Raw genomic sequence first — 18,322 nt, forward strand, 5'->3', positions numbered from 1 at the left:
GCAGGCTAAGGTGACAAGAGACATTCCCCTGGAGTCTGGGGACTAGGCCGGAAGAGGCAGCCAGACAGACAAATAAAGACTGAATCAGACCGGAAGATACAGAGACACAGAGGAAAAGAGACAGTAGAGAGACAGGCAGAATGGCACAGGGATCAGAGACCAACTGAGAGACAGAGAAACAGAAAGAGATAGATATCCAGAAACAGACCGTGAGAGACCTAGATACAGAGGGTGATAGGCTAAGAGGTACAGAGAGAAAGGATGTATCCCGAGGCGTACAGAGACAGACAGACCAACAGCGGAGGCAGATAGACCGAGGAGCTCTCATTGGTGGTTGTCAAGGAGACCGTGTCAGTTTGAGCACTGTCTTCTTTGCCTTCTAGGCGAGAGCAGCCATTTTAGCCTGATGGTGTCCCATGGTGATGTCTTGTCTTGTAAATAGGATCAGCAACAGGGGAAGCAGAACGACTAGGGAAGTGTGTTTGTCCCCCTCTGCCTTCCCTCCCCTCCCCCCCAACCGAATGCCCTCTTCTTCAAGTGGCCAAGGGAAACTATTTGGATGACCTCAGTCAATCAAATGATAGAATTTATGTGTATGGAAGAGTACAATACACTAAGGGAACTCAATCCCTGACCTCAAGGAGCTTGCAGTTAAACAATAAAGACAGATACAAGATAATTCACAGAGGGGAGAAATCATTTGTATCTCAAACAAGTAAACAAAAGTGGTTGCTAGCAGAGAATGCAGAGGTGGTAGATGAGAAGAATGATTGGGGAAGGGAAGAATTAACCAGGGAAGGCCTCCTGAAGGAGGTGGGCTTCCCGGAGGCTTTGAGGCTCCGTTGCCACTGAAAGGATTCGAGCTCTTTGCCTCCCTTGAAACAGCAGCAACTCTTCATCCCAGGACTAGGAAACCCGCGGGGGTGTGCGAGCATACACACACACAAACACACACACACTCACACACATACAGAGAGAGAGAGAGTTAAATTGCAGCCCCTTTAGCGAGGGGTTGGGTGACCCCTTCCTCACCTGTTACATCGGGTGAGTAACCTAAAAGCAGTCAGGGGAGGGGGAGAGTTAGGGTTGAAATTTCCTCTTCCTCCTCCTCCTCCCTCCTCTCCCTTTCTCCTGCCTCTCTTCGCTCTCCCCTCCCTCCTTATTCCTCCTCCTCCTCCTCCTCCCTTTCTCCCCCTCCTTCCCTCCCTTCTCCTCTTCCCCCGTCCCCTGTCCTCCCCTCCCGAAAAGCGGCTGTCCTGGGCTTGCTAGGGGATTGGCCTTCCCGCTGGCGGTCCCTCCCCCTCTCCGGGGTCCTGGGCGAATCCGCAGGAGGCTGTCAGCTCGTCAGATTCCCGGCTCCCCGAGCCCCCGGAGCCCTCGCATCCAGGATCCAGGATCCAGGATCCAGCCGGCGGCTCTGGCCCTGCCGTTGCCATGGTCGCTGCGGGCTGCTCTTGGCGCTGCTGCTGCCTGGCGCTGGCCCTCGCCTACCTGGGCAGGCTGGCGGGAGGTGGTGGGCTTCCAGGTAAGCACCCTCCTGCTGGGGGTGGGGGCTTCGTTGGCAGGAGAGTGGCCGGGGCGGGGGGGGGGGGGGTGTCTCTGTAACGGAAAGGAGGAAGCAAGGGACCTCGGGGTAGTGAGGGGCGTTGGAGAGTCGTTCAGCCCCGGGCAGGGGTAGGGGGGCATGCGGTGGGGGGAACCGGGAGCCTAGAGGGCTCGAAAGTAACTTTCTTAGAGGGAGAGTGCGAAGGGCTGGACCGCGACTCTGTATGTGTGTGTGTGTGTGTGTGTGAGAGAGAGAGTATATGTGTCTGAGTGTGTGTGTGTGTGTGTGTGTGAGAGAGAGAGAGAGAGTGAGAGAGAGAGAGAGAGACTCGGGGTTCAGAAGGAGGGGGTAAAGAGGAAACGAGAACCGGGTTGAGACTTCTTGGTGATTCCCCCCCCACCTTAATCTTCGTTTCCACAAATTTCTCCTCCCCCCCCCCCACCCGCCAATCTCTCTCGTTCTTTTGATCACGGGGGGAACATATTTGGGGTAATTTTCAAACTCCCTCGAAAGAGTATTCCTTGTGTCTGAGAGAGGGACAGAGTCTTAAAACTCTGAAAGTTTTTTTATCTCAGTTTTTGTTTTTTGTTTTCTTATTTTTGCTGTTTTTGAGGGAACTGTTTTATTGGCCTCGTCCCCCAGGGAACCGGCTTCTTCCCTCAGCCCCCCGCAGCCCCCCAGGCGGCCCAGACGCCGGAGGGGTTAGACTCGTGCGGATAAATCGCCCGGTCTCCGAGGGCTCCGAGGGGCTGCGTCGTGAATTTCGCGGCGGGGCAAGCGGCGGTTGCGCTTGGTTTTCCCTTTTCTTTGGGTTTCTTGGGATTCACGGCTGGCTCGCAGTCACCCTCCGGTCGCGGGGCAAAGGGCCCGCCCCCTCCCCCCTTTTCCTCCCCTGGCCGCGGTGCACAGGATCCGCCCACCCCTCTGGGCCTTGAATCCGCCTCCCCCCACCCCTTGGCCTCCCCGGTCCGCGGTCTAGCCGGTCACCCCGCCCCCTCCCCTCCCCCCTCTCCCCACCGCCGTTCTGATTTTCGCCACGGGATTCACCGAAAACCCAGCTGTCACCGGGGAGCCCGGCGGGAGAGAGGTGGGACGGTCTCGGATGAGCTCAAAGTGGAAACCAAAGCTCCTTTATCCCCCGATGGGTACACTCGTTTGTGTGTGTATAAGTGCACGCACGTGTGGTTCTGTAATAATAATAATAATATTTGTTAAGTGCTTACTGTATGCCAGGCACTGTACTAAGCGCTGGGGTGGACAGAAGCAAATTGAGTTGGACCCAATCCCGGTCCCACGTGGGGTTCACAGTCTCAATCCCCATTTCACCGACGAGATAACTCGGTGAATTATAACAATGTTGGTATTTGTTAAGCGCTTACTTTGTGCCAAGCACTGTTCTAAGCGCTGGGGTAGATACAAGGTAATCAGGTTGTCCCACGTAGGACTCACAGTTTTCATCCCCATTTTACAGATGAGGTAACGGAGGCCCAGAGAAGTTAAGTGATTTGCCCAAAGTCACGCAGCTGACAGGCGGCAGAGTCGGGATTCGAACCCATGACCTGACTCCCAAGCCCGGGCTCTTGCCACTAAACCACGCTGCTTCTCTAAGTGAAGTGACTTGCCCAAGGTCACATAGCAGACAACTGGTGGAGCCGGGATGAGAACCCATGACCTTCTGACCCCCAGGCCCGGGATCTGTCCACTACGCCACGCCGCTTCCCCCATGCCGCCGTCTTGTATGGGTGTGTCTGCGTTGCTTATCTGCGTGGGTCGATGTGGGTGTGTTTACGCCTTTGAACGCAGGCGTGTGCAACGTGTATGTGAGCGGTTTTATCGGCTTCTCCGCTGCCTCGCCTCCGTATAACGTGTAAAGCCCGGCGAGGTCGCCCCCGGCTGGGCGGCTGCAAAAATAAACTCCAGCCAGAAAAGGAAAAGGGCGACTTGGGCCACTCCCGGCTACAGTCTGCGGGGTTGAGCGACTCGCTCGAAAGCCACTGAACCCCTCCAGCCCCCCCCCCCAAAGCCACGGGGTTTATTATTTTTAGGGGGGAAATTAAAAAAAATAAACATTTAATTTCGCCTGTCGGATTCCGCGCTCTCCTCCCCCTCCCCCTTTTGGGGAGGGCTGGAAGCATTTCTGAGCCTTTGTGTGTGTGCGAAGTTCTTCTGAAGTGTGTGCATTGCCACGATATCTGATGATTTCTCTCCCCCGTCCCCAGCCCCCAGCCCCCAGCCCCCAGCCCGCCCGGAGACTTTGAAGGCTCGCCTTGTTTTATCGCCGGCAATGCCTGAGTGACCATTTCTAAAACAATTAGCGTTGGGATCTCAAGCCAAGAAGAAAACTCTTTTCACTTTGCTGCACCTTTTCTCAAGATCTTTTAATCTAATTGGCCAGGAGCAAACTGCATGTGAATGTCAGACTCTCCCCAGCCCCCCCATTCCCCAGCTCCCTCACCCACCCCACTTCCCCCATCTTCCACCTCCTTCACGCCTCCCTCCCTGTCCCCCCATCCCCCTGTCCCCCACTTCCCTCTTTCCATCCCCCCCACCCTCTTCCCCTCCTCCCCTTGCCCATATCCTCCACCTCCTCCTCCTCCCATTCCCCCATCACCGCACCCCCAGGGCCCCCCACCCCTCCCCGCCCCGGGGATTTCAGACTTCGGGCCCCAGATGGGCTGAACCCCGCATGAGCTAATTGTGCGGCAGATCCAATCAATGAGAATCGGGCAGATGCGGAGCTGTCGATGCCTGCTGTCCTCAAGCCGCAGCTGGGGCCGCCGCCGTCACCGGCCGCGAGCCATTTAAACTCTCCCCGGCCGCCGGCTGGACTTCTCCTTATTGACATTAAGGCTTTTCCCGTCAATAGTCCGCGGCGGCTTCCTAGAGTGGCTCCCACGGGCCCGGACCCCGGCCGCCGCCCCCCACCTCTGACCCCCCGCCTTCTCTGACCACGCCCCCCCGACCCTTCCCCCCCATCCTCCGTCGGCCGCACCCCCCGCCCCTCCCCTAGGTCGTAGCCTCCCCTTCCCCCGGTCCCCCTCGGGGTTGACCGAGCGGGGGGGTGGGGACACTGGAAAGGGAAAGCGGCGAGTGGGAGGGGAGTGGGAGAGAGACGGAAATGGATGGCTCACACACGAACACACACACTCAGGCCTACCCCCAGCCAGCCCCAGGGGGACCCCCGGCCCCACCCTGGGGTTCAGGGAGGAAGTTTAGGTGGGTGGCGGTGGCCTAGGTAAAATGACCCGGGCAAAGTGTATTGGGAGTGCTTGGGGGAATGGGTCGCCTGAGAGATGGGCCAGAAAAGCCCCTGAATTTAGGGTTTTCCAAAGCTACTCATAGAGGTCAGACTTTGCGGCTGCCCCTTCCCTCCGCTGCACTCACCCGTTCATTAGTGAGTGAGGGTGGACAGCTGGGTACGGCTGGGCCCGAGATGAGGAACGCAGGCCTCAATCCAGACCCCTCCCCAGCTCGAGTACTGCCTCGGGTCTCACCTCCGGCTCCCCCTTCTCCTCTCCTCCTCCTCCTCTTGTCCCCCCCAACCCGTGACAGACACAGACGAGTGTGCAGAGGCCACAGACGACTGCCACATCGATGCCATCTGCCAGAACACCCCCAAGTCCTTCAAGTGTCTCTGCAAACCTGGCTACAAGGGCGAGGGAAAACAGTGTGAAGGTAAGGACCCCCGGCCTGCCCTTCACCACCAACCCACCGCCCTCCTCCCACCTCTCTGGGCCCATCTCATTCATCCCGGTCCAGCCTCTCACAGACAGAGAGGCAGCACGGCGAAATGGATAGAGCATGGGCCTTGGAGTTAGAAGGTCATATGAGTTCTAATCCTGGCTCCACCACGTCTGCTGTGTGGCCTTGGGAAAGTCTCTTCACTTTTCTTCACTCTGGGCCTCAGTTACCTCATCTGTAAAATGGGGATTAAGACTGAGCCCTATTTGGGACAGGGACTGTGTCCAACATTATTACCTTGTATCTACCCCAGCACTTAGTGTAGTGTCTGGAACAGAGTAAGTGCTTAACAAATACCACGGTTATTATTAATTATTATTAACAGCTGAACTCTGAGCCTGGGGTGGTACAGGGCCACCAGGAATTGGGACCCGGCTACTGCTGGCACCCCCCCTTTTGCTTCCTGGAGTGTCCACCCGCTAGCCTGGACCCCAGTAGGTCGCTGTGCCTCCCTGGGCGGAAGGAGCTACTGTTAGGGGCCAGGCAGTGCCACTGCTGGCCAAAGAGAGGTGTCTGACCTTGCCCCCTGAGCTCTGCCTGGTGCCCCTCCCAGGTGGGCCAGAATTGGGGGAGGGGCAGGAGTTAGAGATCCCACATGTAACTGAGCCAGTCTTTGCCTCAGCCTGCCCAGCCCAGGATTTCCTGGGGACCAAACGGGTCAGGGCTGGCCCTCATCCCCTCCGATCAATAAATCAATAAGCATTTATTGAGCGCTTACTGCATGCAGAGCTCTGTATTTTAGGCAAGGAGTACAGTTCAATAGAGATGGTAGACAGGATCCCTGTCCTCAAGGAACTTATAGTCTAGAAAGAGCGAGAGACATAAATTACAGCTAGAGGAATGATCCCAGCTAGACTCCGGAATCAGCCTCCTCCCTGGCCTCCCTGCTTCCGGCCTCTCCCCTCTTCCCAAAGTTGTATCTCCTAAAACACCATTCAGGGGACACTAGTCCCTCCTTGGAAACCTTCAGCGGGTGTCCATCTCACCCCACATCAGACAGAACTCCCGACCCCCAGCTCCAAGCTTTCCACCAACTCTCTCTTCCTCTTCCTCCCTTCTCCTCTTACTCCTCCTTAGTTGCGCTTCACTTGCTGTACTCAAGTTCACGCTTTTTGATTCTCTTCCCTTTCCTCGCTCTTGACTCTCCCTCTTTGACCCCTTACTGGAGCCCTTCTCCTACCTGGAACTCCCCATTAGGTCTCGCAAATCACATTGCCAGTCTGTGCCTTCAGAGCCAGTCACCTCTGCCAGGAGAACTTTCCCAATTACACCCTTCCCTCCTTCTTGATTAATCTTGATTTGCGGTCTGTTACCCTCCTGTGTGTCTACTTACCTGAAACTATAAATGCTGCCTTTTCTTCATTTGTATTTATGCTTTTACTCTTTTAACTGTTGGACATTTGGCAATTTATGTCTGCTTGCCTTTTTTATGGCATTGGTTAAGTGCTTATAGGTGCCTCGCACTGTACTGAGAGCTGGGGTAGCTACAAGCTTATCAGATTGGACACAGTCCATGTCCTACATGGGGTTCGTAGTCTTAGTCCTCGATAGGAAGGGTCAAACTGCTGCCAACCAAGGGCTATGGTGAGGGAGGAGAAAAGTCATATTTCACCTCCCTCTCCTCCCTATTCTCCTAGGAGTCACAGTATTTATTGAGCATCTACTTGGTGCAGTATCTTGTGCTAGGTGTTTGAGAAGTATCAGTCAATCAGTGGTACTTACTGAGCACTTAGCATAGGCAGAGCAACGTACTAAATACTCCATTCTAAGTACAGAATAAAAATGTGACATACTGCCCATAAAGAGCTTCCTTGCTAGAGAAGCCTGGTGGCCAATTGGATAGAGCACAGGACTGGGAATCAGGAGGATTGCGTTCATTCATTCAGTCACTCAATTTAATTTATTGGGTGCTTCCTGCATGCAGAACACTGTACTAAGTGCTTAGGAGAGCACAATATAACAGTAAACAGATACGTTCCCTGCCCACAAGGAAATGAGCTTACAGTATAAATGGCTCTTCCACTTGTCTGCTCTGTGACTTTGGGCAAGTCACTGAACTTTTCTGTGCATCAGTTACCTCATCTGTAAAGTGGGGATTAAGATGCTGAATGCTATGTGGGACAGGGAATGTGTCCACCCCAATTATTTTGTGTCTACCCTAGCACTTAATACAGTGCCTGGCATGTAGTAAGCACTTAGCAAATGTCATTATTAATGGAGGAGGCAAACAAAAATATTTATAACTATAGTGGTCAAAATAAATAACTGAATAAACCATGCTGAAGATGAGTATAAACAAGCTCCTAAGTGCTAGAGTTGGCTGATGGGTCATTATGGCTTAGGGTGCTGGGAAATAAACAGACGCTGCAGGAGGTGGGATTGTAGGAGGACTTGGAAGGTGTGGAAGCTGGGGTCTGTCTGATGATTGGAGGGAGGGAGTTCAAGGCCAGGGGAGCAACGTGAGTGAGGGAATAGAGTTGAAAGAGTGGAGAGTGAGGGAGGGTGAGAAGGTTGGTGTGGGAGGAATGAAGACAGCTGGGAGAATAATGGGAGAAGAGAGCAGATAGGAAAGTGGAGGCCAGATGGTGGAGAGCCTTGAAAGGACTTGTGAGGAGTTTATATTTGATGTGGAGGGTCAAAGAAGCCAGATGAAGGTTTGGAGGGCTGGGAAGATCGGGGCTGAGCAATGCTTCAGAAAAGTGATCCGGGCAGCTGTGTGTGGTAGATTAGCTGGGGGAGAGCCTGGAGGCAGGGGGACCAGAGAGGAGCCAGGTGATGTTAGACTAGCATCTGGGAGTCAGAAGGACCTCCTTCTGACCTGGGTTCTAATCCCAGCTCCGCCACTTGTCTGCTGGGTGACCTTGGGCAAGTCACTAAACTTCTCTGTGCCTCAGTTCCCTTATCTGTGAAATGGAGATTAAAACTATGAGCTCCATGTGGGATATGGACTGTGTCCAACCTGATTACCTAAGTATCTACCTTAGCGCCTAGCACAATGCCTAGTGCATAGTAAGCGCTTAACAAATGTCGTAAAATAAAATAAAATAAAATACAGCAGCATGGGGGATTCCAAGACACGTGGTGCCCCGGGTAGGGGATGCACAGATCAGACACCGGGACCACTAGGGAAGGACCGCTTTGGGATTTCGAACTCCGGTTGGGAATCTGGGAGGAGTGCAGCTCCCTTATTCACCACGAGGCGGCGATGCTGGGTGGAGGCTGCTGCTAGAGGCGGTGCTCCGACCATCCTCTGATAATAATAATGGTATTTGTTAAGCGCTTACCATGTGCCAAGCACTGACTTTGGAGTCAGGGCTCATCAGTTCGAATCCCAGCTCTGCCACTTGTCAGCTGTGTGACTGTGGGCAAGTCACTTAACTTCTCTGTGCCTCAGTTCCCTCATCTGTAAAATGGGGATTAAGACTGTGAGCCCCACGTGGGACGACCTGACTCCCCTGTGTCTACCCCAGCGCTTAGAACAGTGCTCTGCACATAGTAAGCGCTTAACAAATACCAACATTATTATCATTCTAAGCGCTGGGAGATACAAGGTGATCAGGTTGTCCCACGTGGGGCTCACAGTCTTAATCCCCATTTCACAGATGAGGTAACTGAGGCACAGAGAAGTGAAGTGACTTGCCCAAAGTCACACAGCTGGCAAGTGGCAGAAGGGGATTAGAACCCATGACCTCTGACTCCCAAGCCCGTGCTCTTTCCACTGAGCCACGCTGCTTCTCTAAGTGCTTCTCCTCCCCTGCACCCAGCTGCTTTCTCAGCCAAAGCTCTGGAGGAACTGGCCGAGCCAGAGACACCTGGATCATGAGTGACGGTTAATTCATCTCTACCTCCCCAGCAACCTAGTGGGAAGAGCAGGAGGACCTGGGTTCCGATCCGAACTCTGACACTTGTCTGTTGTGTGACCTTGGATAAGTCACTTTATTTCTAGGTGCCTCAGTTTCCACAAGTGTAAAATAGGGATTCAATACTCGTTACCCCTCCTACTTAGCTTGTGAGCCCCATGTGAGAGAAGGATCGTCCAGCTTGAATATCATATCTAACCCGTGCTTAGAACAGTGCTTGGCACATAGTAAGTCGTTAAGAAATACCATCATTAACACTTTTCTCCTCCCCCGCTCCCCCAACTACCACTTAAGCACATCCGCACCACTTGAGCACTGGAGTACTCACCCGCCTCCCCACTCTGCAACATTTACGTACTTATCTTTGAACTTGGTTACTTCCCCTTGTCTGTAAATTATTTTAGCAGCTGCTTCCCTCGCTAGACTCTAAACTCGAGGGTAGGGATCATGTCTACAACTTATATTGTAGTCCCCCAAGTGCTTAGTACAGTGCCCTGTGCACCGTAGGCTGTAAACTCCTTGAAGACAGAGATCATGTGTATTAACTATTGTATTTTTCCAAGCACTCAACACAGTGCTCTGCATCTAGGAAGTGCTCAGTAAACACTGTTGATTGATCCATGCTTGGGGGTAGTGGCGGGGGCGGGGGGGGGAGGGAAGAGAGAGACAGAGAGGGATGGAAGGAAAGAGTTGTATGTCCAGATATAGACACACTTCTGAAATTCTACAATCAGCACCCCTCTCCCCAACTCCCACCACAGTGAAGGTAACTGGGCAGACCTTTCATTCATTCAATAGTATTTATCGAGCGCTTACTGTATGCAAAGTACTGTACTAAGCATTTGGGAGAGTACAATAAAACAATTTCCAGCAGACTGGTGGGAATGAAGTGGTCAGTTTCTATGTCCAATCAGTAATATTTATTGGGCACTTACTGCATACTGAGCACCGTACTAAGTGCTCGGGAGAGTACAGTACAACAAAGTCAACAGGCACGATCCCTGCCCTCAAGAAAATTACAGTCTAGTGGAAGTCAGACACTGAAATAAATTATAGATAGGGGAAGCAGCAGAGTATAAGAATATGTCCATAAGTGTTGTGGGGATGAGGTATCAAAGTGCTTAAGGGTGCAAACCCAAGCACTTTAGTCAATATAGAAGGGCAGGAAATTAGGGTGGGGGATAGAGAGGTTAGCCATGGAAGGCTAAGAGATATGATTTTATGAAGCCCATGAAGATGAGGAAAGCAGTGGTCTGTTAGTTATGAAATGGGAGGGAAGGTGTTCCAGGCAGAAGGAAGGATGTTAGTGAATAGGATGGTGTTAGAGGAGCCGAGTATGCTGGCTGGGTTGTAGTAGGAAAGGAGAGAGGTGAAGTAGGAGAGAGAAAATGATAAATTGTTCCTTCTGTTGCTCTCATCCCAGAGGCGGCAGTGATTTTACCCTGGGGGAGAAGAAGGAGGTTGGGAGAGGGCAGCTTCAAGGAGTGAATAGGCCAGAGAACCACCATTTGGGTTATTTTCATGCCCTGGAAACCCTCTGGGATGAGTGAGGGTGGGTAGCTGTGAGGTCCCACAGGATCTCGGACCAGCACTCACTTCTGCCCCATGGGCACAGAGGCAAGTTTTTGTGCCGCTGGGCATCCGGGCCCACCCTGTTAGAGGGCAGGGGGTCTTCTGGTCTAAGTTAGGCTGGACCTGTTTGTGTCAGTGTGTAATTCGGGCCGGGGGGAGGGGTGGAGAGGACTGCCAGGGAGGCTTCAACTCATTGAACCATAATTACTTCATTTTCCTAGACATTTGCGAACTAACGAAACCCAATTACTGAACCAAATTACAGCTTGAATTAGGCCGTACTAATCTTAATTAAAAGCCCTCTTTTTTATAATCAGAACCAGCCTCTGAATGAAACAGCAAAGCCTCCCTTAAATGGTGTGTTTAAATAACGAAAGCTCTTTTGGTAATAGTTGTTTAGTCTGAACAAGGCTCCCTGTTACACTGCATGTATTACACTTGATTATTTTTTTCCATCTTCCTCTGGTGGCTTTCTTCCCTGAGTAGGGCCATATTTAGTGCTGCAATTAAACGTTTTGAGGGAAATAATGTTTTGCCACAGTATATAAAATGTATAACTGTATTGCCTTTTTTTGTTTGTTTAAAAACATTTTTGCGGGATGACAAAATTAACATGGGAATAAGCAGAAATGCCAGCTTCCTGTGTGTTATACCCACTAGGGATTCCACGTCAGTCATTTAAATAAGGGGGATTACCGGACATATTATTAGAAGTTATGGGTCCGCTTCAAATGGTATATACCCTCTCCCCTATGTATTTGAATGTCCAAACCATCTTGAAACCAATTCGCTTCCTCAGCGTGGAATGCCCAGGTCTCATTAAGTCCTTTTCATTCTGTCCTTCTCATGCTCTTTATTTGTGCTTCTGGTGGAATCCATTTTTCCCCAGGGGTTGATAGGCAGGCTGTGGAATTCCTCCTGTCTCGCTCTGAATGTGGGACAACCCCCAGCCCAGCCTTGCCGGTTTCGGGGGAGGGGGACCGAGGCGGGCCAGAGATGCCAGTCCTGGCCTAACAGCAGAGAACACCACAGGCTCCTGAGCTTCAGTGAGCACCCATTGGGACTGCCATAAAATCGCAAGGTTACCCTGCATAGCCCGGCCTGGGTGGACGGGTCAGCCAGGCCGCCGGGCCACAAGTCTGAAAGGGGGGAACAACATGGCCGGACCCATGGGTGGTGGGAGGGGCTGAGGGAGCCGGAAAGCCTCCGGGACCCCCAGAGACGATGTTTTCAGGTCAGCCCCAGGCTCTGGGAGCTCACCACCTCTGCCTGGACCTGGTCTCGGGCTTCCGCCCGCCCGCCTCACCCAGTCCCACAGCGGGCCTCTTATTTGTTTTTCCGGCAGAGAGTGTTGTCCAGATAAAACCATTACTTCTACAAAAATAAACGTCCGCCGGCTCAGCTCTGACCGCTACTGAGTTTGGGCTTGCGGCTTCTGGAAAGAGGTCGCTCTCCATGAAGAGCTGGCCAAGAACAGCATGGCAGGCGCGGTCCCCCGCCTCCATATCCTGGCAACCCCGCCTCAGGGTCCTGGCATCCCCACCTCTGGGTCTTGGTAACCCCTACCTCTGGATCCTCGTACCCCCACATCTGCGTTCTGGTACTCCCCCAACTCTGGCCCTGGCACCCCCACCTCCAGGTCCTGGTACCCCCACCCATGTGTCCTGGTACCCCAACCTCATCATGGATGACACCCTGGCCCCATCCTAGGGGTGGCCCTCTTCTGACCCACCCTTGTGACATTCCTTTCCCATCACCCCCTCGCTGTGGGGAAATTATCAAGGCTTGGACCTCAGGGGCCTGGCCTTTTCTTTTTTTTAAATGGTATTTGTTAAGCACTTACCATATTTCAAGCACCGTTTTAAGCACCTGGTTAGGTACAAGCTAATTAGGTCAGACACAGTCCCTGTCCCTCATGGGACTCAAAGTCTAAGAAGGAGGGAGAACAGGAATTTAATCCCCATTTTACAGTTGAGGAAACTGAGGCACAGAGCAGTTAAGTGACTTACCCAAGGTCACCCAGCAAGTAATTGGCAGCACCAGAATTAGAACCCAGGTACTGTGACTTCCAGACCTGAACTCTTTCCATTAAGCTATGCTGCTTCTCATGCCACGCTGCTTCCCTCGTGCCCATGCCCTATGGGCCATCCAACCTGTTTTCGGGCTGACATAGCCTGGCTACGTTTAACCTCCCCACCGTTTCTGAGTGTCTGCGCCCCGGGCTTCAGAAAAATTCTGCTTTGGCCCCTGTGTCGGGGCCCAACCTCTTTAGTAACTTTTTGAACCTTGTCCCCATCCACACCAGTCTCCTCTGGAAGAGACTCAGGTGTAGTGGGGTGTTTCTTGTGGCTCTCTGGTTTGGGCCAAAGTATTGGGAGCCCCTGGAGGGCTGGGTCCTATGTTCAGTTCTCACCCATGAATCTTTTTCCCAGTACTCAGGTCAGTGTTCTGACTCAGTAGGTGCCTAATAAATACCATTACAACAACAACAAACAACTACTACTGGTACTTGAGAAGCAGCATGGCCTAGTGGCAAGAACACGCACTTGGGAGTCAGAGGTCATGGGTTCTAATCCCAGCTCTGCCACTTATCAGCTGTGCGACTTTGGGCAAGTCATTTAACTTCTCTGTACTTCAGTTACTCCATCTGTAAAATGGGGATTAAGAGTGTAAGCCCCACGTGGAAGGGCCTGATTACCTTGTATCTACTCTGTGCTTAGAACAGTGCTCGGCACATAGTAAGTGCTTAACAAATACCAGAATAATTATTACTATCACTATTATTATGACAATAATACCAAACCCAAAGTCAGTGCTTCATCTCTGCTGTGGGTTCAAGGCTCTTGTCTGAGGTTCATGAACCAGTAGAGGCCACCCTAAAACTTGGGATGCCCTGTGGGACATACTCAAGTCACCGTAAAGGTGAAAACAGGGTCTCAGGCTGGGGAGAGCCAAGGTCCAGAGGCAATCCGGTCTTGATTCCCACCCCTCGGGTTTATGACACGGAAGTCTCCTGCTGGAGTCAGCTTGGGCAGGCGGACGCTAAACAAAGCCAGACTCGCTGGCCGCCCTGGGCTCGGCGGGGTCTCGGGGGCACCCGCTTGATTTAGGGGGCTGGCTGGCAGTTCAAAGAGCTGGGGCCAATCTGTTTAAATATCAATTAAGAGAGACGTCAAAACCAGTGAGGAAACCTTCCTTCGGGGTCCAGGCGAGGTGATGTGAGGCTTGATTCTCCGACAGGATGGAGCCCCGGGGGTATGGCCACTGCAGTTAGCAGCCTGGAGTCTGCTGGACCTGTCGGTTGCATATCTGCTGTCCATTCTCCTTCCTTGTCGCCGACCAGCTTTGCTGCCTTGTTGGTGATCAGAGACCTTTGCCCTTCTGGGATCCACTGGGGGCCCTGGAGATCCTGAGCCCTCCTCGGGGCCTATGGGGGATCCAGCCAGTCCTCCCTCCCTCCCTTCCTGTGGGAGTCCCACATGGGCAGGGGTTGGGTCCAAAATGAGTATCTTGAATCTCCTGCAGCATCCAGCACATTGCTTGGTACTGGGTAAGCCACTTAATAAGTACTGCCCCCATCATTATCATCAGAAGAGATCTTCACCAGTATACCTGGAGATCTGAGGATCAGCCGGGAGAGCTATTTGGGAAGGACCGTGGGTGGCATGCCCATGAGGGAGATGTTGAGGGGTCACCCCTGAGTTTAGTTAGGAACAAATGTCATATTGGCAGTTAGTCTTGCAGCTGGTTTAAGATTCCAGGGAAGCCTGCCTGCCACCCAAATAATCACTGGCATTTTGTTTATAGCCCAAGAGTGTGCCATGGTCATGGCATGGAGCCTGCCTGGGCCAGCATCCCACTCTCTTGGCCTCACAGTGAGGGGGGTGGGCACAGGAAGTGTTTGGCTCCAAACCTCAGCAGCCAGCCCACTGGGGGCAAAGCTGTCAAGCTGAACCCCAGACCCAATCCGGGTTTCCTGGGGGGCGTGAATCTGAGAAGTAAGGGGAAGTGACAGTAAGCTCTTGGAGCCGAGTCTGGTGCACCAGTGTGGAGCCCAGGAGAGGCAAGGGTGGTGACAGTGAACTGCTGGAGACAAGCTGCTGTGGGCAGAGAATGTGTCTGTTTATTGCTATATTGTACTATCCCAAGCATTAAAACAGTGCTCTGCACACATTAAGCGCTTAATAAATACGACGAATGAATGAATGAGTTTGGGGGCAATAATGTGGAGCCCAGGAGAGTCAAGGGATGGTGGTACCATGCTCCTGGAGCTGAGTCTGGGAGCTTTGAGTTGGATTTTGCGGGGAAGCTGCAGCCACAGAGCTGGTTTTCTCCTCTGCCCACAATGATGCCCATGCTGGACACTCTGTTTCAGATATTGATGAGTGTGAGAATGACCACTACAATGGGGGCTGTGTTCACGAATGCATCAACATCCCTGGGAACTACCGCTGCACGTGCTATGATGGCTTCATGCTGGCCCACGACGGGCACAACTGCCTGGGTAAGTCACCAGGGTGACCGGTCCCAAGGGCTGGGGCTGGTGCCACTCAGATCCACTGTCTTTCCTACCTCCCTCAGTGCCTGACTCTGACCCCCTCGTCCCCTGCTTCCCCTAGCAACTGCTGTCGTGGATGTGCAACTCTCTCCTGCCTTTCCTGGCAACACGGCCTTGGACATCAACCTCTGATCCCCTCGTCCCCTGCCCCTCCAGTGGCCATGGCCAAGGTCCTCTGACTCCGACCAGCTCGTCCCCTGCCTCCCCTGGCAGCGTGGCCAAATATGCCCAACTCTGACCCCCTCATCCCCTGCTTCTCCTGGTGGCCACCACCAGGGTGCCCGACTCTGAAACTTTTCCCATCAGTGTGGCTGGTCCTGCTTCTCCCCATCCTTGTTCCTCCCAAGCAATCACCCAAACTCCCGGGCGGTTCCACCCAGCACCCCTTGTTCTGGAGGTAGAGAGTCGAGGGGAAGGGAATAGCAGGGGAAACTTATTACATTTGCCAAGCTCCAGGCTGAAATAGGAAAGGGTTCCGGGATGCAAAGAGGCCAGTAGGTGAGGGGCAATGGAAGCCAAGGAGGCCAGCTGGGAAATGCACCTTGGGTGTCACTAACAGCAAGGAAATCAAGTCCCTATTTTAGCTTGATATTAGCATAGCCTTGCAGACCTAGACTAATATTTACCAGCCCAAAACAGTTTTCTGCTTACCACACCTCTCCACCGGAGGGAGGGGCTGACTGGCAGGATATTGAAAGACCCTGTGGATATCATTTCTGCAGGGGAAGAGTGATGGGGACCCTAGGGCCCATCCACTGAGCTGGCTTCATCCCAGGGTTAGGGAGCAGGAGACAATAGGAGTTGAGCAGTATGGGGCTGGCTGGCAAGGCAGAGGTGCTCACTGCCCCAGGGGGCTTGACTTAGTCCACCTGGGTCTTGGTTGGGGTGGGTGTCCAGCCTGCTGGCTTTTCACTGCTCTATACTTGACAAGTACCACTCCATGCTGAGGAGAGAGGCAGACAGACAGAGACATATTGTGTGTGTGTGTGTGTCAGAGTCTACTGTGGCAAATGGAGCCTCAAACATCCCAAATAACCAAGATCTGGTGCTGCTAATAGCATCTCGCTACTGTAAGGTTAACTGAGCTGACCACCTACCTCGCTGCCCAGGGGATTGAATATGGACCTGCTAGACTGGAAGCTCCTCTAGGCCAAGGATTGTGTCTACTCACTCTAATGTCCTCAACCCAAGCATTGCTCTGTACAACGTACAATACGCTGCACACAATAGACCATAAGCTCCTCAAAGGCAGGGATCATGTCCTTGGACTCTTCTGAACTGTCTCAAGTGTTCAATCCAGTGCTCTGCACACAGTAGGCACTCAATGAATGTTATCAATGGTTGGTTAGTTGGACCAATCACAGCCATGTGGACTGAGGCAGTGAATTTACTGAAAGAAATGGAGAATTCTAGCCAGGAAGACACAAGGATATGACTCTGTGAAGGCGACCCCAGGGAGAGCTGACCCCTGAGGCTGCGTCATTATGGTGCTCGGCCATCCCGTTTCCTCAGCAATAACTGCCCCGTTCACAACCACTCAAGGAGCCCAGACCAAAGTAGCTATTTCTTTTTTGTGCTTCTAATGCTCTCTGTGCCTTTTAGTGTCTTTTGTGCCTTCTGTGCCACCCTACCAAATTGCCCAGACAGCCGCAGAGGACTGCCCTGCTAGTCTGAGTTGTATGTTGCCCAGCCTGCAGAGCTGTAACTCCTGGGGCTTGCTGGGCTCAGCCCCCTCCCAGTCCACTAGAACTTTGTACCAGCCCCCACTCCAGGAGAAATGGCAACCTCTCCTAATGGGCTCTGTCAGCTGTAACAGAACCCTGGCCCACTGGGCCCCAGTTGCATGAAGGGCCCCACCTCTGCCCTGCCCTGGTACTTCATGGCTCAGTCGAATAGGGGGATGAAATCCTGTGGTTGTGACCTGCGACTGGCCCCTGGCCTGGTTAAATACTGCCGATTCTATTTTCATAACATCTCCAGCTTCCACCCCTTCCACTCCATCCAAAGGCCACCATGCAGTGCCAGGCATTCTCCATATCTTGGACTTGACTACTGCATCAGCCTCCTCACTGACCTCCCTGCCTCCGGCCTCTCCCTTCTCTGCTCTGCCCTCTACTCTGCTGCTCAGATTTATCTTTCTAAAGCATCGTTCTACACATGCCTCCCCACTTCTCATATGCTTCTAATAGCTGTCCATTCTCAGCTGCATCAAGCAGGAAGCCCTAACCATTGGCCTTAAGGCACTGAATCAGCTATCTCCTTCCTATCTATCCTCGCTCCCCTCCTATAACAACCCAACCCACACTTCACTCCTTTCAAGCCAACCTCCTGACTGGCCTCGTTCTCTCACTGCCCAACCCTTGTTCATGCTCCTCCCCCCAATCCCATATCCCTACCTGGAACTGCCTCACCACTCAAATAATAATAATAATTGAGGTATCTTTTAAGCATTTACCATGTGCCAGGCACTGTTCTAAACCCTAGGATAGATACCAGCTAATAGGGTTGGACACAATCCCTGTCCCACATAAGGTTTACAGTCTTAATCCCCATTTTATGGGTGAGGGAACTGAGGCACAGATAAGTGATGTGCCCATGGTCACATGGCAGACAAGTGGCAGAGCCGGAATTAGAACCCAGGTCCTTCTGACTCCCAAGACCGTGCTCTATCCACTAGGCCCCACTACTTCTCTACTAGTCCCCGCTGCTTCTCTATCAAGCCATAATTTTAAAGCCCTTCTGAAATTCCATCTCTTCCAGGCAGCCTTCACTGATTGACCTCCACTTTTCCAGCTTGCATTCATCCAACATTCCCCTGCAACCCTTGTGCTTACACCTCTTATGAGTAGAGAATTTCCACCTGTAGCAGGAAAAGCATTCAGTGAGAAAATCTGGATCTTCAGATTTTTCAACCCCTGCCAATGACCTGCTGTGTGATTGGGACTAGTTCCTTAACCTCTCTGGGTTTCTCTTTCCTCATCTCTAAAATGGGGATAAGAACCTTAGTCTCTCTCTGCTTTCTAGGGTTGTTGTGAGGGCAAAAAC

The 18,322-nt window shown here is 52.6% G+C and overlaps 1 protein-coding gene across 4 annotated transcripts in view; it reads left to right on the forward strand.

The window, feature by feature from the left end:
• The first annotated feature begins 1,326 nt into the window (after positions 1-1,326).
• Positions 1,327-18,322, forward strand: part of SCUBE1 (signal peptide, CUB domain and EGF like domain containing 1) — an 88,727-nt gene continuing 71,731 nt past the window's right edge. Inside the window, exons 1-3 of one of the 4 annotated variants that reach the window (XM_029079102.2) lie at positions 1,327-1,525; positions 5,099-5,221; positions 15,095-15,223. In XM_029079102.2, coding sequence (XP_028934935.1) covers positions 1,435-1,525; positions 5,099-5,221; positions 15,095-15,223 — 343 coding nt within the window. In that variant the 5' untranslated portion in view covers positions 1,327-1,434. The remainder of the gene's footprint in view (positions 1,526-5,098; positions 5,222-15,094; positions 15,224-18,322) is intronic. The other 3 variants (XM_029079101.2, XM_029079104.2, XM_029079103.2) reach the window with 3 other exon arrangements.

The sequence above is a fragment of the Ornithorhynchus anatinus genome, chromosome 14 (assembly GCF_004115215.2).
Source record: "Ornithorhynchus anatinus isolate Pmale09 chromosome 14, mOrnAna1.pri.v4, whole genome shotgun sequence".
Taxonomy (NCBI): Eukaryota; Metazoa; Chordata; class Mammalia; order Monotremata; family Ornithorhynchidae; genus Ornithorhynchus; species Ornithorhynchus anatinus.